The 24,718-nt window shown below is 44.7% G+C and overlaps 1 protein-coding gene across 1 annotated transcript; it reads right to left on the reverse strand.

The window, feature by feature from the left end:
* Window positions 1-2,559: 2,559 nt before the first annotated feature.
* Window positions 2,560-21,335, reverse strand: LOC147123183 (uncharacterized). Its single transcript, XM_085965575.1, has 3 exons — window positions 21,290-21,335; window positions 17,815-18,991; window positions 2,560-2,623 (listed from the first exon to the last, which is right to left on the reverse strand). Exons 1-3 carry the CDS (start codon window positions 21,333-21,335, stop codon window positions 2,560-2,562), a joined length of 1,287 nt encoding a protein of 428 aa, XP_085821701.1.
* Between the last annotated feature and the right edge of the window lie 3,383 nt (window positions 21,336-24,718).

Here is a 24,718-nt window from a genome sequence, read left to right on the forward strand (position 1 = left end):
CTCAACCGTGGCTAACAAGGGAAATTAGGGATAGCATAAGATCCAAGGAGAGGACATAAATTGGCCAGAAAAAGCAATAATCCAGAGGATTGGGAGCAGTTTAGGATTCAACAAAGGAGGACAAAGGGATTAATTAAGAAAGGGAAAATAGAATATGAGAGTAAGCTTGCAGGGAACATAAAAACTGACTGTAAAAGCTTTTATAGATATGTGAAGAGAAAAAGATTGGTGAAGTCAAGCATAGGTCCCTTGCAGTCAGAATCAGGGGAATTTATAATTGGGAACAAAGAAATGGCAGACCAATTAAATACATACTTTGGTTCTGTCTTCACAAAGGAGGACACAAATAACCTCCTAGAGATGCCAGGGATCATAGGGTCTGATGAAAGGGTGGAACTGAAAGAAATCAGTATTTGTAGGGAAATGGTGTTCGGAAAATTGATGGGACTGAAGGTCGATAAATCCCCAGGGCCTGATAATCTACATCCCAGGGTACTTAAGGAAGTGGCCCTAGAAATAGTAGATGCATTGCTGGTCATCTTCCAGAACACGATAGACTCTGGAACAGTACCCATGGATTGGAGGGTAGCTAATGTTACCCCACTATTCAAAAAAGGTGGCAAAGAAAAAGCGGGGAATTATATACTGGTAAGCTTGACATCGGTAGTGGGGAAAATGCTAGAGTCCATTATAAAAGATGTAATAGCAGAGCACTTGGAAAGCAGTGACAGGATCGGACAAAGTCAACATAGATTTACAAAAGGTAAATCATGCTTGATGAACCTACTGTAATTTTTTGAGGATGTAACTGGTAATATAGATAAGGGAGAACCAGTGGATGTGGTGTATTTGGACTTTCAGAAGGCTTTCGATAAGGTCCCACATAAGAGATTAGTGTGCAAAATTAAGGCACATGGGATTGGGGGCAAGGTATTGACTTGGATAGAGAACTGGTTGACGGACAGAAAGCAAAGAGTTGGAATAAACGGGTCATTTTCCGAGTGGCAGGCAGTGACTACTGGGGTACCGCAAGGATCGGTCCTAGGACCCCAGCTGTTCACAATATATATTAATGATCTGGATGAGAGAATTGGATGTAATATCTCCAAATTTGCAGGCGACACAAAGCTGGGTGGGCGGGTATGCTGTGAGGAGGATGTCGTGAAACTCCAGTACGATTTGGACAGGCTGGGTGATTGGGCAGAAACATGGCAAATGCACAATAATGTGGATAAATGTGAGGTTATCCACTTTGGTGGCAAAAACAGGAAGGCAGATTATTATTTGAATGGCAGTAGATTGGGAGAAGGGGAAGTGCAAAGAGACCTGGGTGTTCTTGTGCACCAGCCTCTGAAGGTAAGCATGCAGGTTCAGCAGGCGGTTAAGAAAGCAAATGGTATGTTGGCCTTCGTAGCAAGAGGGTTCGAGTACAGGAACAAGGATGTCTTGCTACAGTTGTACAGGGCCTTGGTGAGACCACACCTTGAGTATTGTGTGTAGTTTTGGTCGCCTTACCTGAGGAAGGCCGTCCTTGCCATGGAAGGAGTGCAGCGAAGATTCACCAGGCTGATACCTGAGATGGCAGGAATGGCGTATGAGGAGAGATTGTGTCGATTGGGCTTATACTCACTGGAGTTTAGAAGATTGAGAGGGGATCTCATCGAAACCTATAAAATTCTGTCAGGCCTGGACAGACTAGATGCAGGAAGGATGTTTCTGATGGCTGGGGAGTCCAGAACCAGGGGTCATCGTTTAAGGATAAGGGGTAAGCCATTTAGGACTGAAATGAGGAGGAATTTCTTCACCCAGAGAGTGGTGAACCTATGGAATTCTCTGCCACAGAGGGCAGTGGAGGCCAGTTCATTAAATATATTGAAGAAAGAGTTGGATATATTTCTTAAGGCTAAAGGGATCAAGGGATATGGGAAGAAGGCAGGGACAGGGTACTGAATTTGGATGATCAGCCATGATCTCATTGAATGGCGGAGCAGGCTCGAAGGGCCTAATTGCCTATTCCTGCTCCTATCTTCTATGTTTCTATGTGTGGTTATCATCACAGCAATAGTTGCTGCACTGCATAACTATACAGTTATATTGCCACTTCTGGTAAGGTCATTGATTATTTTTCTGCACTGAATCCAAGTCCTGTGCATAACATTGACCACCTGCTGCCAAGCCCTCTGACCTATCCTTTGACTGATCTGATGGCCTTTGGAGGAACCAGGGAGTCTCTTCTGTGCTGTACTTGCTGTAGAAAGATTTCTGTGGTCTCCTCCTCCAAACAGGGCCTACCACTGCTGCCACAAGTGCTCTCAGACAATTTGTCAGGATCTTCCACTATATCACCATCAAACAATGAGGAAAACATCATTGCCCCATTAAGCTGCTGCAGGCCTAGAAGACCTGCAGCAACACACACATTCCTGCACACCTCCCCAACAAACAATGAACAAGTGTTAAATAGGAGGTGGTGATCCTGCCTGGGGTTCACCAAGGTGATGCTATTGATCTGAATCTGGTAAAACCCGAAGCAGGGTTCAGCAGACTTCAAACCATGCATCACCTGACTTTGCTGAAGCCCATGGGCTCCAACAAACCTGGTCCCAATTTGTAGTCAAAAAGCCTTTAGATCAAAAGAATAAATTAATTTTATGCAGTAAAAAGAGTGAGATGCATTGACCCAGAAAACTTGCAGACACGTTAGAAGATGAGAGCGTTGAAACTATCACAACTTAATGTGGACTGATAGGTAAGAGGTGGAGCTCACTACAGGATAAATAATAGCTTCACTGAAAGTGAAAGTTAGAAATTAACTTTGGATATGGAGAGGGTGTATATGTCCTTTATCTACATTATGGGGTCGATTTTCCCGAAGCTGTCGGGAAGAAGGCGGGACTACAACTTTTGGGTTTTTGACCCGCCTACACCGACGTCCGGCCAATCCATGCGATTTTCCCTTGATTGACCTTGTTGAGCCCACCCAGCAGGCTCAGCAGGCCAATTAAGGGCCACCCGGCAACAGGTGACGTCACAGACTGAAATTTCATTTGTCAAGAGTTGTTGACAGATGAAATATCAATGTTTCACAGCTGTTTGAAGCTGCCAAACACTGACGGTCTGAGTTCTAACATGAGTCCTACTGCACAGATTCAGTTAGAACTCTCAGCAGCACTCAAAGCTGAAGGCTGTCACTTTTCACAGTTCGCAGCCATTCAGCTTTAAGTGCCGGCTGAGTGATGGGCTCCCGATGCCTACAGGAAGAAAGGCTGTTAAGGTAAGTACAGGTAAGTAAAAGTTCTTTACACACTTTAGACATACCAAACACACTTACCTTTGCACTCATGCACCCATCACTCACCTGAACACCGACATCGCGACCCCTCCAACTCCTTCAACCCGACGGCTCGCCTGCTCTAACCTGGCGTGGTTTGGAGCCGTTGGGAATCCCACACGACAACCCTCAAAATAGGGATTAGGCTAAAAACTGCCTGTTAACTACCTGTTAACAGGCAGTTAATTGGTACTAATCCCTTCCCGCCTGTGGTCGGCAGGTCCCAGTGCGGGGTGGGTACCCACCGCCTCTGAAACTTGCGTGGAGCGGGGTTTTGGGCGGGATGGTGTCAGGACCCCCGAATTCAGGATTTTCCCCCCCCCGAAACCCGAAACCCCGCCTGACGGCTCCAGGAAAATCGGCCCCTATATATTCAAACAGGCTGGATAAAATATGTATTATATTCTGTAAACAATTCCCTCTAGGGAATTTTGGAACATACTTAAAATCTCAAGAAAACTCATTAAAAATGGCAATAAATTGTGCATTCAAATTGATATCTCATGATACTTTAACAAAGTTTGCGACTAGCATGTGAAACTATGTCACTTTTGTCAAAGAATAACAGTGTGAAAGGTGGGATATGTGTTGGTGTAGGGGTTACGGGGATCGGGTGGGATATGTGTCGGTGCAGGCTCGATGGGCCGAAATGGCCTCTATCTGCACTGTGGGGTTTCTGTGATTTCTGTGATTTCTGTGATCACTGTTGTTCACAATTTATATTAAATAGTTAGGGGGAGAAATTAATTTTTGCCCCATTTGGGGCGCTGACTTTTGAAAGCTGGGAAACTTAGCAGCAGGCGCTAATGATTCCCAGCTTTTACAAATAAATCAAGTGCTCCACTTCCTGCCTGGAATGCTAAAGGACACAGGCAGGGCAGTAGTGGTGCAGGCTGCACAATGTCCCGTGCAGCGCTGCCGTAATCCAAGGCTGCTTCCCTCCCTTAAAGGGAAGGGCCATCGCTGCAGGCTCTGCATTGGGACCAGTTAGCTGGTCCCCGACGGCAGCTGCAATCCAGCCCAATCAATCCCATGCACTCCAGCAGAGTGCCGCACTGATCGATCGCGGCCCAGGAGCAATAGAAAAAAATCACTTGAAGCGTTGTTAAAATCTTTCTCCTACCCACACTAACATCCCCTTTTATTTGTGCATCTGAAGCTCTCGGTCTCCCAAAGAACACCTCCTGCAGCTGTCGGTGTTGTCACCCAGCAATGCTGCAGGGGGTGATACCAAATTTCGGGTTCAGGGCGCTACCGGGGCAAAGCGCACAGCAATGACGTCACCATCTCCGGGCGCAGGAGATCGTGGCGCAAAGTGTTGCCACAGCCGCAAACTTGTCGGCCAAGTTAGCGTGAGTCGTTCATCTCGCCACGCCCGGTTGGTAAGTCATTAGCGCCCCGTTATTATCCCCCAGAGGCGCTAACAGGAGGTGCTAACCAACCAAATTTCTGGCCACAGTGCTACCAGGCAAAAACTTGCGCTGGGGGCTAAAGATTTTTAGCCCAGTGCTAACTTTCCTTGTAACATGCCCCTGGTGGCAATGGTTGAGGCATCCGACCCGAAGTTCCCGTCATGAAGCAGCATTGCATCTCCTTACAGCCTGTGGGAGCGAGGCTGTGGAGATCGCAATGAATTGTGGGCAATTAAGGGGGCTATGAATTAAATGGGCAATGCATTCAAAACTGTTAAAAATTATAGGCAAGTGAAAAAGTGCATTTTCAGCCCTTACTGCCTTTAAAAACAAAATTAACATTAAAAAGAAGTCCCAAATAGGAGTCTTCAGCACTTAAAGATGAATTCCCTTCCGAACCTATCTAAATTGTAAAAATGCTTCAGCACTATCACAAATGGCTCAGCAAACCAGGGAATGGGCACGCAGCACTCCAGCTTTGAGCAGGGGGTCAACACTGCAAGAGAGGTCCTCTACCCACAGGGGCCAGGAAACCCTCCAGAAAGAATGATGTAGGACCACATCACCGAGGCCATCACTGCCAGCAGTGCTGCCCCCACTGGATCCAGTGCCCAAAGAAGCTTCATGACTTCAGACCAGTGGTCAAGGTCAGTGAATGCATCTTCAAAAGCCATCTCCTACCAACTGAATCAATAGTCCCACACACTGCTCAATGCATGACCCCAATCCCCTCAATCACTCACCTACTAACAATCAGTATCTGTCTTGAGACACATCTCCCATTCGTAGCCTCACGCCGCGCCTTTGGAGGAGATGGTGCACGACATTCTTGGCAGGGGCATGGTTGAGACCTTGGGCAGCAGTGGGGCTGAAAGGATACAAGATGCTAGAACATAAGAACATTCAGCCCCTCACAGAAGATAGGAGCAGGAGTAGGTCATTCGGACCCTAGAGCCTGCTCCGCCATTCAATGAGATCATGGCTGATCATCCAAATTCAGTACCCGGTCCCTGCCTTCTCTCAATATCCCTTGATCCCTTCAGCCCTAGGAAATGTATCTAACTCCTTCTTTAATATAGTTAATGAATTGGCATCTACTGCCTTCTGTGGTAGAGAATTCCACAGGTTCACCACTCTCTGGGTGAAGAAATTCCTCCTCATCTCTGTCCTAAATGGCTTACCCCTTATCCTTAGACTGCAACCCCTGGTTCTGGACTCCCCGGCCATCGGGAACATCCTTCCTGCATCTAGTCTGTCTAGTCCTGTTAGAATTTTATCAGTTTCAATGAGATCCCCTCTCATTCTTCTAAATTCCAGCGAGTATAAGCCTAATCGACCCAATATCACCTCATACGTGATTCCTGCCATCCCAGGTATCAGCCTGGTGAATCTTCATTGCACTCCCTCCATGGCAAGAACATCCTTCCTCAGATAAGGCGACCAAAACTGCACACAATACTCAAGATGTGGTCTCAGCAAGGCCCTGTACAACTGCAGCAAGACATCCTTGTTCCTGTACTCGAACACTCTCGCTACGAAGGCCAACATACCATTTGCCTTCTTAACCGCCTGTTGCACCTGCATGCTTACCTTCAGCGACTGGTGCACAAGGACACCCAGGTCTCGTTGCACTTCCCCTTCTCCCAATCTATTGCCATTCAGATAATAATCTGCCTTCCTGTTTTTGACACCAAAGTGGATAACCTCGCATTTATCCACGTTATATTGCATCTGCCATGCTTCTGCCCAATCACCCAACCTGTCCAAATCATACTGGAGTTTCTCGGCATCCTCCTCATTGCACGCATGCCCACCCAGCTTTATGTCATCTGCAAACTTGGAGATATTACATCTAGTTCCCTCGTCTAGATCATTAATATATATTGTGGATAGCTGGGGTCCGAGGACCGATCTTTGCGGTACCCCACTAGTCACTGCCTGCCACTCGGAAAAAGAACGGTTTATTCCAACTCTTTGCTTTCTGTCTGCCAACCAGTTCTCTATCCAAGTGAATAACTTGCCCCCAATCCCATGTGCCTTAACTTTATTCGCTAATCTCTTATGCGGGACCTTATCGAAAGCCTTCTGAAAGTTCAAATACACAACATACACTGGTTCTCCCTTATCAATTTTAACAGTCACATCCTCAAAAAATTCCAGTAGAGTAGTCAAGCACGATTTACCTTCTGTAAATCCATGTTGACTTTGTCCGATCCTGTCACTGTTTTCCAAGTGCTCTGCTATTACATCTTTTATAATGGACTCTAGCATTTTCCCCACTACCGATGTCAGGCTTACCGGTCTATAATTCCCCGTTTCCTCTCTACCATTTTTTTTGAATAGTGGGGCAAAATTAGCTACCCCCCAATCCATGGGTACTGTTCCAGAGTCTATCGAATTTTGGAAGATGACCAGCAATGCATCTACTATTTCTAGGGCCACTTCCTTAAGTACCCTGGGATGTAGATTATCAGGCCCTGGGGTTTAATGGGCCTTCAATCCCGTCAATTTCCCTAACTCCATTTCCCTACAAATACTGATTTCTTTCAGTTCCTCCCTCTCATTAGACCCTATGTTCCTCGACATCTCTGGGAGGTTATTTGTGTCCTCCTTTGTGAAGACAGAACCAAAGTATGTATTTAATTGGTCAGCCATTTCTTTGTTCCCCATTATAAATTCCCCTGATTCTGACTGCAAGGGACCTATGCTTGACTTCACCAATCTTTTTCTCTTCACATATCTATAAAAGCTTTTACAGTCAGTTTTTATGTTCCCTGCAAGCTTACTCTCATACTCTATTTTCCCCTGCTTAATTAATCCCTTTGTCCTCCTTTGTTGAATCCTAAACTGCTCCCAATCCTCAGGTTTACTGCTTTTCCTTGCCAATTTATATGTCCTCTCCTTGGATCTTATGCTATCCCTAATTTTCCTTGTTAGCCACGGTTGAGTCACCTTTTTTGTTTTAATTTTATGCCAAACTGGGATGAACAAATTCGGTAGTTCTTCCATGCGATCTTTGAATGTTTGCCATTGCCTATCCACCGTCAACCCTTTGAGTGACATTCCCCAATCAATGCCATTGTAGTTTCCTTTATTTAAATTCAGGACCCAAGTCTCTGAGTCAACTACTTCACTCTCCATCTTAATGAAGAATTCTATCATATTATGATCGCTCCAACCCAAGGGGCCTCGCACACCAAAATTGCTAATTAATCCTTTCTCATTACATAATACCCAGTCTAAGATGGCCTGATCTCTTGCTGGTTCCTTGACATATTGGTCCAGGAAACCATCCCGTATACACTCCAGGAATTCCTCCTCCACAGTGTTATTACTAATTTGGTTAGCCTAATCCATATGTAGATAAAAGTCACCCATGATAACTGCTGTGCCCTTATTGCACGCTTCTCTAATTTCCCTTTTAATGCCATCCCCAACTTACGCATTACTGTTTGGAGGTCTATATACCACTCCCACTAATGTTTTCTGCCCATTGGTATTTCTCAGTTCTACCCATACAGATTCCACATCATCAGAGCTAATATCCTTTCTTAGAATTCTGTTAATCCCCTCTTTAACCAGCAATGCTACCCCACCTCCTTTTCCTTTTTGTCTGTCTTTCCTGAATCTTAAATACCCCTGGATGTTGAGTTCCCAGCCTTGGCCACCCTGGAGCCATGTTTCCATAATCTCAATCATATCATATTCGTTTACCTCTGTTTGCGCAGCTAATTCATCCACCTTATTACGAATGCTCCTCGCATTAAGACACAAAGCCTTCAGGCTTGTTTTTTTAACACTCTTAGACATTTTACTATTATTATTTACTGTGGCCATGTTTGATTTAAACCCTTGATTTCTCTGACTGCCACCTTTGTTTTTCTCTTTCCTGTCTTTTGCTTCTATCCTTGTTTCCCTTTCCTCTGTCTCCCTGCTCAGGTTCCCAACCCCCTGCCATTTTAGTTTAAACCCTCCCCCAGAGCACTAGCAAACACTCCCCCAGGACATCGGTCCCGGTCCTGCCCAGGTGCAAACCATCCGGTTTGTACTGGTTCCACCTCCCCCAGAACCGGTTCCAATGTCCCAGGAATTTGAATCCCTGCCCCTTGCACCATTCCTCTAGCCACGTATTCATCTGAAATACCCTTCTATTTCTACTCTGACTAGCACGTGGCACTGGTAACAATCCTGAGATTACTACCTTTGAGGTCCTATTTTTTAATTTACCTCCTAACTCCCTATATTCAGCTTTTAGGACCTCATCCCATTTTTTACCTATATCGTTGGTACCTATATGCACCACAACAACTGGCTGTTCACCCTCCCCTTCCAAAGTATTCCTCGAGCCTGCTCTGCCATTTAATGAGATCATGGCTGATCCAATTTTGGCCTCAACTCCACTGACCTGCCTGCTCCCCATCACCCTTGATTCCCTTGTTGCTCAAAAACCTGTCTATATCAGCTTTGAATATATTCAATGACTCAGATTCCACAGCTTTCTGGGGTGGAGAATTCCAAAGATTCACTACCCTCAGAGAATAAATTCCTCCTCATCTCCATTTAAATGGGCGACACCTTATTCTGAGACTATGCCCACTCATTCTAGATTCCCTGATGAGGGGAAACATCCTCTCAGCATCTACACTGTCCAACCCCCTCAGAATCTTTTATGTTTCAATAAGATCACCTCTCATTCTTTTAAACTCCAATGAGTATAGGCCCAACCTGCTCAAACTTTCCTCATAAGACAACCCTTCCATCCCAGGAATCAACCGAGTGAACCTTCTCTGAACTCCCTCCAATGCAAGTATTTCCCTCCTTAAATAAGGGGACCAAAACTGTAAGCAGTACTCTAGGTGTGGTCTCACCAGCGCCCTATACAGTTGTAGCAAGACTTCACTACTTTTATAATCTATCCCCCTTGAAATAAAGGCCAACATTCCATTTGCCTTCCTAATTGCTTGCTGCACCTGCATGTTAACTTTTTGTGTTTCATGTATGAGAACACCCAAATCCCTCTGTACTGCCGCATTCTGTAGTCTTTCTCCATTTAAATAATACTTTTCTTTTCTATTCTTCCTACCAAAGTGGATAACTTCACATTTTTGCACATTGTACTCCATCTGCCACATTCTTGCCCATAAAATTTTACTTGCCCTGAGGAGGTGGGACTGCTGGGAAAATGGGAAAAATTGGGAGCGGGTCCCAACCCTGCTCCCAACCCACCTCCAAACCATCTCTCTGGGAGGCAGGTCCCCGTTTCCTCAATGCGGGAAGGGGATTAGAGCCAATTGACTGCCTGTTAACAGGTAGTTAACAGGCAGTTAAGAGGCTTTTCACCATTTTACACCTGCTGATGTGGGCTTCCCAAAGTCAGGAAACCCCACCAGAGTCAGTGAGGTGAGCAGTGGGTCTGCGGAAGTGTGTAGGTGGTTTGCTTTGGTGGTTCAAATCACCTCTCCTACATAGTTCTATACAACAGGAATTACGGTGAAGAGGATTGGGACACAGACAAGCTTTTCAGACTCAACCGTACGGTGTTTAATAAGATTAACACACACACCCGCCTCCAGTATGTAAAATGCCTGGTGGCATAAAACAAACAGTACAACAATACAACTTGGCCCATCGAACAGGCTCCTGTCTCGAATTAAGATGCCTAAAATCACACTGTGTTGCTATAGAGTATAAAATGGACTTGTCCCACAAACCCTGGCACATACACTATATAATACACACAGAACCTCCCCACTAAGCCCCTCTGGATTGGTTGGGACACACAACACCCCCTCACACAGTACCGGTGGTCTTAAGGATGCGTGGGCTTGGACAATGCTCACCCCGATTGTCCGTTTTCTTGCTCGCTGCTTCCCTGTGTAGAATGTGTCTCCTGGTTCTGTATCACCGATGCAGTATCCAAGTCCCAGTTTCGAGGTTCGTTCCTACAGTCGAAGAGCAAGGCGAGGCTCTTGTCGCTCATAGTGGTTTCGAGCAAGCGAGAGAGAGAGAGAGAAAATGGCAAAGCTGCCTTCTCTATATCCTAAAAGTTCACTCTGGTCTGTGTAGTTGCAGTGATGTCTTTTGAATCACCCTTTCTTTGTCTTCTTTGTCTGGTTTCCCACCTTTTTGGGCTATCCCATCTAGGTGCTGGTGTTAATGGCAGATGATGGGCCGCACTTCTCACCTGATCCTGGGTTAAGTGGCTTCCCATTAATTTACAATGGCCCTCTTTTGTCCAGTTCATGCCTTCGGGGCTATCTCATCTAGGTGCTCATCACTGTAAGAGTCACCTAGCCCGGGCCCATTGTCTTCCCAGAGAATTCTGTCTGCCCAGAAATTCTCCCATAATTAGTTTGTAGGCCTGGCTGGAATCTCCTGTTCAAGAACACCTGGGCCCCTCCCATCGTCTCCAAACAATCATTCAAAAAGTCTGAAATGAACTTGTGGCCTGCGTTCGATGCTTACAAGTGAGATGGGTCGAAATGTCAGCTGTAGAGGTGAGTGATGGGTGCAAGTGTGGACAGGTAAGTATGAGAGGTGAGTGTAAATTGATGGAAAAAGTTTCCTTACCTTTACTTCTTTCTGCAGGCTTCAACCTTTGAGGATCCAGAGGTGCCTCATCTCAATGGCGGAGATGAGAGAATGGCTGCTGCATTTTCAGATGCAGCAACCATCTGTTTTCTGCTGAGGAGCGAGGTCTTGGTAAGCCTGTGTGCAAGGGCTCACCTTAGGGCTTTAAACTAAATAAGGGGAGGGGGAGAGGGTGCTGGTGGAGAGAAATCTAGAATACTAAAGAGAAAAGACAAGGAAACAATGCAGGAAAGTGATTGGGATAAGGATAGCCAGATTGTGTCAGGAAGGGAGGAAGGGACACAGCGTACCAACAAATGAGTGCATTAACAAATCGGGTCCGGGTAAGAAAAAATGTTAATATGACAAATAGGGCCATAGTAGAAAAAAATGTTAAGATGTCTAAAAATGTTAAAAAGACAAATCTAAAGGTACTGTATCTGAATGCATGAAGCATTCGTAATAAGGTAGATGAATTAACAGTGCAAATAGATGTAAATGGATACGATATAATTGCGATTACAGAGACATGGCTGCAGGGTGACCAAGGCTGGGAGCTGAATATCCAAGGATATTCAATATTTAGGAAGGACAGGCAAAAAGGAAAAGGAGGTGGGGTGGCCTTGTTAGTAAAGGATGAAATCAGTGCAATAGTGAGAAAGGATATTGGCTCAGAAAATCAAGATGTAAAATCAGTCTGGGTGGTGTTAAGAAGCACCAAGGGGCAGAAAATACTGGTGGGAGTTGTCTATAGGCCTCCAAACAGTAGTGGTAATGTAGGGGATGGCATCAAACAGGAAATTAGAGATGCATGTAACAAGGGTACTATAGTAATCATGGGTGACTTTAATCTACATATAGACTAGCCAAACCAAATTAACAATAATACTGCGGGGGATGAATTCCTGGTGTGTGTATGAGATGTTTTTTTTAGACCAGTACATTGAGGAGCCAACTAGGGAACAGGCTATCCTAGATTGGGTATTGTGCAATAAGAAGGGGTTCATTAATAATCTTGTTGTGTGGGGTCCTTTAGAGAAGAGTGACCATAACATGATAGAATTCTTCATTAAAATGGAAAGTGAAGACGTCCAATCTGAAACTAGGGTACTAAATCTAAACAAAGGAAACTACGAAAGTATGAGGAGTGAGTTGGCTATGATAGATTGGGGAGCTTCATTAAAAGGCATGACGGTGGATAGGCAATGGCTAACATTTAAGGAACTAATGCATGAATTGCAACAGTTATACATTCCTTTCTGGCGCAAAAACACGAAAGAAAAAGTGGCCCAACCATGGCTAACAAAAGAAATTAAGGATAGTATTAGATCCAAAGAGGAGTCATATAAAGTTGCCAGGAAAAGTAGCAAGCCTGAGGATTGGGAGCAGTTTAGAGTTCAGCAAAAAAGGACCAAAAGATTGATTAAGAGGGGAAAAATAGAGTATGAGAGTAAACTTGCAAGGGACATAAAAGCAGATTGTAAAAGCTTCCACAAGTATGTAAAAAGAAAAAGATTAGTGAAGACAAATGTAGGTCGCTTACAGTCAGAAATGGGAGAATTTATAACGGGGAACAAGGAAATGGCAGAGCAATTAAACAAATACTTTGGTTCTGTCTTCATGGAAGAGGACACAAATAACTTCCCAGAAATGCTAGGGAACCAAGGGTCTAGTGAGAAGGAGGAATTAAAGGAAATTAGTATTAATAAAAAAATAGTGCTGGAGAAATTAATGGGACTGAAAGCTGATAAATCCCCAGGGCCTGATAATCTGCATCCCAAAATACTAAAAGAGGTAGCCATGGAAATAGTGGAAGCATTGGTTGTCATCTTCCAAAATTCTATAGATTATGGAACAGTTCTTGCAGATTGGAGCATGGCAAATGTAACCCCACTATTTCAAAAAGGAGTGAGAAAGAAAACAGGGAACTACAGACCGGTTAGCCTAACATCGGTAGTAGGGAAAATGCTAGAGTCTATTATAAAGGATGTGATAACAGGACACTTAGAAAATATCAACAGGATTAGACAAAGTCAAAATTTAAAACGGAGATAGAGAGTTTCCTAGCTGATAAGGGAATTAGGGGATTAGCGGGCAGGGAAGTGGACGTGAGTCTAGGTTCGGATCAGCTATGATCCTATTGAATGGCGGAGCAGGCCCAAGGGGCCGTATGGCCTACTCCTGCTTCTACTTCTTATGTTAACATGGTTTTATGAAAGGGAAATTGTGTTTGACAAACCTACTGGAGTTTTTTGAGGATGTAACTGGTAGAATAGATAAGGGAGAACCAGTGGATGTGGTGTATTTGGATTTTCAGAAGGCCTTTGATAAAGTCCCACATAAGAGGTTAATGCACAAAATTAAAGCACATGGGATTGGGGGTAATATACTGGCATGGATTGAAAATTGGTTAACGACAGGAAACAGAGAGTAGGAATAAATGGGTCTTTATCGGGGTAGCAGGCGGTGACTGGTGGGGTACCGCAGGGATCAGTGCTGGGGTACCACAGGGATCAGTGCTTGGGCCCCAGCTATTCACAATATAGATCAATGATTTGGATGAGGGAACCACATGTAATATTTCCAAGTTTGCTGACAACACGAAACTAGGTGGGATTGTGAGTTGTGAGGAGGATGCAAAGAGGCTTCATGGCGATTTAGACAAGTTGAGTGAGTGGGCAAATACATGGTAGATGCAGTGTAACATGGATAAATGTGAAGTTATCCACTTCGGTAGGAAAAACAGAAAGGTAGAGTATTATTTATATAGTGATAGATTGGGAAATGCTGATGTACAAAGGAACCTGGGTGTCCTTGTACACCAGTCACTGAAAGCAAACATGCAGGTGCAGCAAGCAATTGGGAAGGCAAATGGTATATTGGCTTTCATTGCAAGAGGATTTGAGTACAGGAGCAAGGATGTCTTACTACAGTTATGCAGGGCCTTGGTGAGACCACACCTGGAGTACTGTGTGCAGTTTTGGTCTCCTTACCTAAGAAAGGATATACTTGCCATAGAGGGAGTGCAGTGAAGATTCACCAGTCTGATTCCTAGGATGGCTGGACTGTCGTATGAGGAGAGATTGGGTCGACTAGACCTGTATTCACTAGAGGTTAGAAGAATGAGAGGGGATCTCATTGAAACGTATAAAATTCTGACAGGGCTAGACAGACTGGATGCAGGGAGGATGTTTCCCCTGGCTGGGGGATCTAGAACGAGGGGTCACAGTCTCAGGATACGGGGTAGGACATTTAGGACTGAGATGAGGAGAAATTTCTGCACTTAGAAGGTGGTGAACCTATGGAATTCTCCACCACAGAAGGCTGTGGAGGCCAAGTCACTGAATATATTTAAGAAGGAGATAGATAGATTTCTAAAGACAAAAGGCATCAATGGGTATGGGGAGAGAGTGGGAATATGATATTGAGATAGAGGATCAGCCATGATCTTATTGAATGGCGGAGCGGGCTCAAAGGGCTGAATGGCCTACTCCTGCTCCTATTTTTCTCTGTTTCTATGTTTCTATGTTAGAACAGTGATTGTCAGTGTTTGACAGCTTCTCAAAGCTGTCAAATGCTGACAATTCATCTATCAAAAATTGTGACAGACATATGAAGCGTCATACGCTGACGTCATCTGTCACCAGCTTTCCCTTAATTGGCCGGTAAGCCCACAGGGCGGGCTTAACAAGGCCAATCAAGGGAAAGTAGCGTGGATTGGTCAGACACCACTGGGGGCGAAGCTTAAACCCGGAAACCAGAAGTCCCGCCTCCAGCACGTCTCCATTGAGAAAATCCAGCCCTTTATGTCCTCCTCACAACTTGCTTTCCCACCTGTCTTTGTATCATCCACAAGTTTGGCTGAAATACACTCGCTTCCTTCATCCAAGTCATTAATGTAGATTGTAAATAGTTGAGGCCCCAGCACTGATCCCTGTGGCACCCCACTAGTTGCAGTTTGCCAACCTGAAAATGATCCATTTATCCCGACTCTGTTTTCTGTTAGTCAGCCAATCCTCTATCCATGATAATATATTACCCCAATGCCATGAACTCTTATCATGTGCAGTAACCTATTATGTGGCACCTTGTTGAATGCCTTTTAGAAATCCAAATACATGACATCTACTGGTTCTCCTTTATCCACCCTATTCATTACCTCCTCAAAGAGCTCTAATAGTTTTGCCAAACATCATTTCCCTTTCATAAAACCATGTTGACTCTGTTTGATTGTATTATGATTTTCTAAATGCCCTGCTACTAATTCCTTAATAATGGATTCGAGCATTTTGCCAATGACAGATGTTAGGCTAACTGGCCTATAGTTTCCTGCTTTCTGTCTCCCTCCTTTTTTGATTAAGGTCGTAACATTTGCGGTTTTCCAATCTGCAGGGACTTTTTCAGAGTCAGGGGAATTTTAAGAACGTAAGAACATAAGAACATAAGAAATAGGAGCAGGAGTAGACCAATCGGCCCCTCGGGCCTGCTCCACCATTCAATAAGATCATGGCTGATCTGATCCTAACCTCAAATCTACTATCACTCTACATCCCTCCCGAACCCATGTGATCTCCTGGGAGAGGCGAAAAGCCAGGTAAAAAACCCAATGGCCAATTTGGGAGAAAGAAATCTGGGAAATTCCTCTCCGACCCATCTAGGTGATCGAAACTTGTCCAGGAGATCACTGTCCATATATTTTCTACAGTACTTACCTTCTGTAAAAGGTGATCTCCACCCCAGCCAGGAACAGGAATAGAACCATCTCCTGAAATCTAACACATAATTAGAACACAAGAAGTAGGAGCAGAACCAGGCTACATGGCCCCTGGGCCCGCTCCGTTACCCACAGGGCCGTGACCATTCCGAACATAGACTCATGTCCAATTTCCTGCCCGCTCCCCATAACCCCTAATTCCCTTTACTTCTAAGAAACTGTTTATTTCTGTTTTAAATTTATTTAATGATGTAGCTTCCACAGCTTTCTGGGGCAGCAAATTCCGCAGACCTACTACCCTCTGAGTGAAGAAGTTTCTCCTCATCTCAGTTTTGAAAGAGCAGCCCCTTATTCTAAGATTATGCCCCCTAGTTCTAGTTTCACCCATCATTGGGAACATCCTCACCACATCCACCCGATCAAGCCCCTTCACAATCTTATATGTTTCAATAAGATCATCTCTCATTCTTCTGAACTCCAATGAGTAGAGTCCCAATCTACTCAAGCTCTCCTCATATGTCCACCCCCTCATCCCCGGGATTAACCGAGTGAACCTTCTTTGTACAGACTCGAGAGCAAGTATGTCTTTTCTTAAGTATGGACACCAAAACTGTATGCAGTATTCCAGGTTCGGTCTCACCAATATATTGTACAACTGCAACAATACCTCCCTGTTTTTATATTCTATCCCTCTAGCAATAAAAGCCAACATTCCATTGGACTTCTTGATCATTTGCTGCACCTGCATACTAACTTTTTGAGTTTCGTGCACCAGGACCCCCAGATCCCTTTGTACTACAGTACTTTCCAGTTTCTTGCCATTAAGATAATAACTTTCTCTATGATTTCTCCTGCCCAAGTGCATAACCTCATACTTTCCAGTATTGTATTCCATCTGCCAAATCTCTGCCCACTTACTTAGACTGTCTATGTCCCTTTGCAGGTTTTTTATGTCCTCCTCACTCACTACTTTCCTTCCCATCTTTGTATCGTCTGCAATCTTTGATATGTTACACTCGGTCCCCTCCTCCAAATCATTAATATAGATTGTAAAGAGTTGGGGACCCAGCACTGACCCCTGCGGAACACCACTAGTTACTGATTGCCAGCCTGAGAATGAACCATTTATCCCAATTCTCTGCTTTCTGTTAGATAGCCAATCCTCCACCCATGCCAGAATATTACCCCCAATCCCATGATTTTTTATCTTGAGCAATAATCTTTTGTGTGGCACCTTGTCAAATGCCTTTTGGAACTCTAAATACACTACGTCCACTGGTTCCCCTTTATCCACCCTGTATGTTACTTCCTCAAAGAACTCAAGCAAATTTGTCAAACATGACTTCCCCTTCATAAAACCATGCTGACTTTGTCCTATTAAATTATGTTTATCCAAATGTCCCATTACTGTCTCCTTAATAATGGACTCTAAAATTTTACCAACCACAGATGTTAGGCTAACAGGTCTGTAGTTTCCAGCCTTCTGCCTACTACCCTTTTTAAATAAGGGTGTTACATTAGCAGTTTTCCAATCTGCCGGGACCTTTGCTGAGTCCAGGGAGTTTTGGAAAATTATTACCAATGCATCCACAATCCCTACTGCCACTTCCCTCAAGACCCTAGGATGTAAGCCATCAGGTCCAGGGGATTTATCCGCCTTGAGTCCCATTATTTTACCAAGTACCACTTCCTTAGTGATTTTAATCATATTTAGCTCCTCCCCCCCTAGAGCCCCCTTTTTGTCCAGTGTTGGGATATTCTTAGTGTCCTCTACCGTAAAGACTGACACAAAATAATTGTTCAGCATTTTTGGCATCTCCATGTTTCCCACCATTAATTTCCTGGTCTCATCCTCTAAGGGACCAACATTTACTTTAGCCACCCTTTTTCTTTTTATATAACTATAGAAACTTTTGCTATCTGTTTTTATATTTTTTGCTAATTTACTTTCATAATCTATCTTCCCTTTCTTAATCAATCTTTTTGTTATTTTTTGCTGTCTTTTAAAGACTTCCCAATCTTCTATCCTCCCACTAGATTTGGCTACCTTATATGCCCTTGTTTTTAGTCGGATACTATCCTTAATTACTTTACTTAGCCACGGATGGCTATCTTTTCTTTTACACCCTTTTTTCCTCAGTCGAATATATATTTTTTGGAAGTTGTAAAATAACTCCTCAAATGTACACCACTGATCATGTACCGTCTTACCCTTTAATCTATTTTCCCAGTCCACTCTAATCAATTCCGCTCTCATACCTTCATAGTCTCCTTTATTCAAGCTCAGCATGCTTGTTTGAGATCCAACCTTCTCACCCTCTAATTGAATATGGAATTCAACCATGTTATGGTCACTCATTCCAAGGGGATCCTTTACTAGGACATTTTTAATTAATCCTGTCTCATTACACAGGACCAAATCTAAGGTTGCTTGCCCCCTGGTCGGTTCAGTTACATACTGCTCAAGAAACCCATCCCTAATACACTCAATGAACTCATCCTCAAGGCTGCTCTGCCCAGTTTGATTTGTCCAGTTAATATGATAGTTAAAATCCCCCATAATTATAGCTGTTCCCTTATTACAAGCCTCAACTATTTTCTGATTAATATTCCGTCCAACAGAGTTGCAACTGTTCGGAGGCCTATAGACTACGCCCACTAGTGTTTTTTTCCCCTTATTATTCCGTATCGCCACCCAAACTGTTTCACTCTCCTGATCCTTTGACCCAATATCATTTCTCTGTATTACAGTGATTTCTTCCTTTATTAACATAGCCACCCCACCTCTCCTTCCTTCCTGTCTGTCCTTCCTGATTGTTAAATAACCTGGTATATTTAATTCCCAGTCATGGTCACCCTGCAGCCATGTTTCTGTAATGGCCACAAGATCATAACCATATGTAGTTGTTTGTGCCATTAACTCATCGATTTTGTGACGAATGCTATGCGCATTCAGATAAAGATCTTTCAAATATGTCTTGTGACACTTATTTCCTGCTTTTTCCCCTTTTACTACTTTACCTTTTACTCCATACCTTCTGTCCCTTCCTGACACGCTCTGTTTTTTAATTCCCCCACTGCTACCTAAGTCTATGACCTTCTCCCTAGTCATTTTTATTATTTGCTCTCTAGAAACCTCCCCCAGCACTAATTAGTTTAAAGCCCTCTCTACAGCCCTAGTTATATGATTCGCCAGGATTCTAGTCCCAGCACTGGCCAAGTGAAGTCCATCCCAATGGATCAGCTCCCTCTTGTCCCAGTACTGGTGCCAATGTCCCAAGAAGCAAAACCCATTTTTCGCACACCAGTCTTGGAGCCACACATTTAACTCTCTGATTTTATTTATCCTAGCCAAATTCACTTGTGGCTCAGGTAATAATCCAGAGATTATTACCCTTGAGGTTCTGTTTTTTAATTTGACCCCTAGCTGTTCATACTCCTTTAACAGAACCTTCTTTCTTGTCCTATCTATGTCATTTGTATCAACATGGACCACGACAACTGGATCCTCCCCCTCCCGCTCCAAGTTTCTTTCCAGCCCAGAAGAGATGCCCTTAACCCTGGCACCGGGCAGACAACACAGCCTTCGGGACTCCCGCTCTCGACTGCAGAGAACCCTATCTATCCCCCTAATGATACTATCCCCTACCATTACAACATTTCTTTTTACTCCCCCCACTTGAATGGCCCCCTGTTCCACGGTGCTGTGGCCAGGTTGCTCATCCTCCCTGCAGTCCCCGCTCCCGCCCTCACAGGGAGAAAGAATCTCGAAACTGTTTGACAAGATCAAGGGCTGCGGCTCCTCCAACACTACCTCCTGGTTCCCCGTACCTGCCTCACTCATAGTCACACTGTCCTGTCCCTGACCACGGACTACATCTGAATTAACTAATTTCAAAGGTGTGACTACCTCCTGAAACATAGACTCCAGGAACTTCTCCCCCTCCCTGATGTGTCGCAGTGTCTGAAGCTTGGTCTCAAGCACCTCAATACGGAGCTGGAGTTCCTCTCACAGCAAACACTTGTCGCAGATGTAATCACCATGAGCCTCAATGGGGTCCATCGGCTCCCACATCTCGCAACAGTAACACATCACCTGCTCCATTCTATATACTTAATTAAATTTCTTATTAGTTATGAAGATCCTGCCCGGATATAGATGATAATATCAGACCACTATTCAACAGGACTTACCAACTTTTAAAGGTATAAAAGAGAAGGAAGAAAACCTACCAACCAGCTGATCACCAAACTTCTCTTTGAATACTGTCTGTGGGGCCTGTTTGGTTGACTCGTCTCGCTGCTCCGCTTCCACAGTGCTGTCTAAGCCTGGGTGTGGGGAACAAAACAGAGCAAAACACCCCCTCACCTCCCACTTGCCTGAACTCTCCCACTTACTAAACTCTGCTTACACTCAATGCACCGCACTCTGTGCAGCCGCACTAGTCCTGCCCCTTTTATACCCGGATTCTACTTCCGGTTTAAACTCCCCAGCAGTTTAATTTACACTTTAAAAATTAAACTCACTTCAAATAATTAACTTTTTAACACACTAAAATTCACAAAATACACTTAAATGGCTTTTCTCCCACTTACCACACTCTCTCTCAACTCAAATGCCACAGCCATACAACCAATGCATCCGCTATCTCTGTAGCCCCTTCTTTTAAGACCCTAGGATGCAGGCCATCAGGTCCAGGGGACTTGTCAGCCTTCAGGCCCATAATTTTGCCTAGCACTTTTTCTCTAGTGATTGTGTTTGTTTTAAGTTCCTCCCTTCCTTTTGCCCCTTGATTTTCTACTAATACTGGAATGCTTTTAGTGTCCTCTACTGTGAAGACAAAATATTTGTTCAATGCCCAAGCCATTTCCTTGTATCCCATTATTATTTCCCCAGTCTCGTCCTCTAAGGGACCTATGTTTATTTTAGCTACTCTCTTCCTTTTTATATACTTGTAGAAGCTCTTACTGTCAGTTTTTATATTTCTTGCTAGTTTACTCTCATAAGCTATTTTCTCCCTCTTTATTTTTTTTTAGTCATCCTTTGCTGGTTTTTAAAAGTTTCCCAATCTTCTGGCCTAACACTAATCTTCACAGCATTGTATGCCTTTTCTTTCAATTTGATACCATCCTTAACTTCCTTGGTTAGCCATAGTTGGTTCATCCTTCTCTTCAAGTCTTTCTTTCTCACTGAAATATATCTTTGTTGAGAGTCATGAAATATCTCTTTAAATATCTGCCACTGCTTTTCTATTGTCTTACCTTCTAATCTGTTTTCCCAGCCCACTTTAGCCAACGCCCTCCTCATAGGTTTGTAATTGCCTTTATTTAAGTTTCTAGTTTTTCTAGTTTCAGACCCAAGTTTCTCACCTTCAAACTGAATGTGGAATTCTATCATGGTATGATCACTCTTCCCTAGAGGATCCTTTACTATGAGATCATTAATTAATCCTGTTTCATTACACATTACCAGATCTAAAATAGCCTGTTCCCTGGTCGGTTCCACAACGTATTGTTCCAAGAAACTGTCCCAAATACATTCTATGAACTCGTCCTCAAGGCTGCTTTTGCCAGTTTGATTTGTGCAATCTATATTGAGGGGACGGTAGCGTAGTGGTATTGTCACTGGGCTAATAATCCAAAGGCCTGAACTAATGATCCAGAGATGTGAATTCAAATCCCCCCACGGCAGCTGGGGAATTTAAATTCAGTTAATTAAATAAATCTGATTAAAAAGCTAACTGGGAAACTATCGGATTGTCGTAAAAACCCATCTGGTTCACCAATGGCATTTAGGGAAGAACATCTGCCGTCCTTACCTGGTCTGGGCTATATGTGACTCCAGAACACACAACAATGTGGTTGACTTTTAATTGCCCTCTGAAATGGCCTAGCAAGTCACTCAGTTGTAACTAACTGCTACGAAACAAAATAATAAGAATGAAACCGGACGAACCACTCGGCACCGGCTATGGACACAGCAATGGCACACACAGCCCAGTCGACCCTGCAACGTCCTCCTCATCAACATCTGGGGATTTGTGCCAAAATTGGGAGAGCTGTCCCAAAGACTAGTCAAGCAACAGCCTGGCAGTCATACTCACAGAATCATACCTTTCAGCCAATGTCCCAAACTCCTCCATCACCATCCCTGGGTATGTCCTGGCCCACCGGCAGGGGTGGTGGCACAGTGATATACAGTCGGGAAGGAGTGTCCCGGGGAGTCCTGAACATTGACTCCAGACCCCATGAAGTCTCTTGGCTTCAGGCCAAGCATAGGCAAGGAAAACTCCTGCTGGTTACCACCTATCGCCCTCCCTCAGCTGATGAATCAGTACTCCTCCATGTTGAACACCACTTGGAAGAAGCACTGAGAGTAGCAAGGGCACAGAATATACTCTGGGTGGGGAACTTCAATGTCCCTCACAAAGAGTGGCTCGGTAGCACCACTACTGACCAAGGTGGCCGAGTCCTGAAGGATATAACTGCGAGTCTGTGCCTGCGGCACGTGGTGAGTGAACCAACATGAGGGAAAAACATGATTGACCTCATCCTCACCAATCTACCTGTTGCAGATGCATCTGTCCATGGCAGCAGTGACCACCGCACAGTTATTGTGGAGATGAAGTCCCGTCTTCACACTGAGAACACCCTCCATCATGTTGTGTGGCACTACCACCATGCTAAATGGGATAGATCCAGAACAGATCTAGCAGCTCAAAACTGGGCATCCATGAGGCACTGTGGGAGCAGCAGAATTGTATTCCACCACAATCTGTAACCTCATGGCCCGGCATATCCCTCACTCTACCATTACCACAAAGCCAGGGGGCTAACCCTGGTTCAACAAGGAGTGTAGAAGAACATGCCAGGAGCAGCATCAGGCATACCTAAAAATGAGGTTCCAAACTGGGGAACATAGGATTACATGCATGCTAAAAAGCGGAAGCAGCATGCTACAGAGAGGGCTAAGCGATCCCAACATCAACCGATCAGATCAAATCTCTGCAGTCCTGCCACATCCAGTCATGAATGGTGGTGAACCATTAAACAACTAATGGGAGGAGGGTGCTCCAAGAATATCCCCATGCTCAATGATGGTGGAGCCCAGCACGTGAGTGCAAAAGACAAGGCGTTTGCAACCAACTTCAGCCAGAAGTGCCGAGTGGATGATGCATATCGGCCTACTCCCAAGGTCCCCACTATCACAGAAGCCAGTCTTCAGCCAATTCAATTCACTCCACGTGATATCAAGAAACGGCTGAGCGCACTGGATACAGCAAAGGATATGGGTCCCAACAACATCCCGGCTATCGTGTTGAAGACCTGTGCTCCAGAACTAGCCGCGCATCTAGCCAAGCTGTTCCAGTACAGCTACAACACTGGCATCTAGCCGACAATGTGGAAAGCTGCCCAGGTATGTACTGTCCACAAAAAGCAGCACAAATCCAACCCGGCCAATTGCTGCCCCATCAGTCTACTCTCAGTCATCAGCAAAGTGATGGAAGATGTCATCAACAGTGCTATCAAGCGGCACCTGCTCAATGATGCCCTGTTTGGGTTCTGCCAAGACCACTCGGCTCCTGACCTCATTACAGCCTTGGTCCAAACATGGACAAAAGAGCTGAATTCCAGAGGTGAGGCGAGACTGACTGCCCTTGAAGTGAAGGCAGCATTTGACCGAGTCTGGCATCAAGGAGCCCCAGTAAAACTGAAGTCCATGGGAATCAGGGGGAAAATGCTCCACTGGCTGGAGTCATACCTAACACAAAGAAAGATGGTTGTGATGGTTGAAGGTCAATCATCACAGCCCCAGGACCTCACTGCAGGAGTTCCTCAGGGCAGTGTCCTTGGCCCAACCATCTTCAGCTGCTTCATCAATGAGCTTCCCTCCAACATAAGGTCAGAAATGGGGATGTTCGCTGATGACTGCACAGTGTTCAGCGCCATTCAGAACTCCTCAGATAATGAAGCAGTCCATGCCCACATGCAACAAGACCTGGACGACGTTCAGTATTGGGCTGAGAAGTGGCAGGTAACATTCACGCCACAGAAGTGCCAGGCAATGACTATCTCTAAGCGAGAGTCTAACCACCTCCCCTTGACATTCAATGGCATTACCATCGCCGAATCCCCCACTATCAACACCCTGGGGGTCATCATTAACCAGAAACTTAACTGGACCAGCCACATAAATACTGTGGCAACAAGAGCGGGTCAGAGGCTAGGTATTCTGTGGTGAGTGTCTCACCTCCTGACGCCCCAAAGCCATTCTACCATCTACAAGGCACAAGTAAGGAGTGTGATGGAATACTCTCCACTTGCCTGGATGAGTGCAGTTCCAACAACATTCAAGAAGCTCGACACCATCCAGGATAAAGCAGCCTGCTTGATTGGCACCCCATCCACCACGTTAAACATTCACTCCCTCCACCATCTGTGTACTGTGGCTGCAGTGTGTACCATCTACAAGATGCACTGCAGCAACTCGTCAAGGCTTCTTCGGCAGCACCTCCCAAACCCGCAACCTCTTGCACCTAGAAGGACAAGGGCAGCAGGCGCATGGGAACACCACCACCTCCAAGTTCCCCTCCAAGTCACACACCATCCTGACTTAGAGGTATATCGCCGATCCTTCATCGTTGCTGGGTCAAAATCCTGGAACTCCCTACCTAACAGCACTGTGGGAGT

This window comes from Somniosus microcephalus, chromosome 2, assembly GCF_052327205.1.
Source record: "Somniosus microcephalus isolate GS21.2 chromosome 2, FLI_Smic_1.0, whole genome shotgun sequence".
NCBI lineage: Eukaryota > Metazoa > Chordata > Chondrichthyes > Squaliformes > Somniosidae > Somniosus > Somniosus microcephalus.

Coding starts and splice junctions, on each gene's coding strand:
- LOC147123183 (XM_085965575.1), bottom strand. CDS start 21,335: ATGAGGAGGGCGTTGGCTAAAGTGGGCTGGGAAAACAGATTAGAAG. Junction 18,992..21,289: donor CTGGGAAAACAGATTAGAAG/GTAAGACAATAG, acceptor CATATTTGAAAG/ATCTTTATCTGAATGCGCAT. Junction 2,624..17,814: donor ATGCTGAACAATTATTTTGT/GTCAGTCTTTAC, acceptor TTTGATCTAAAG/GCTTTTTGACTACAAATTGG.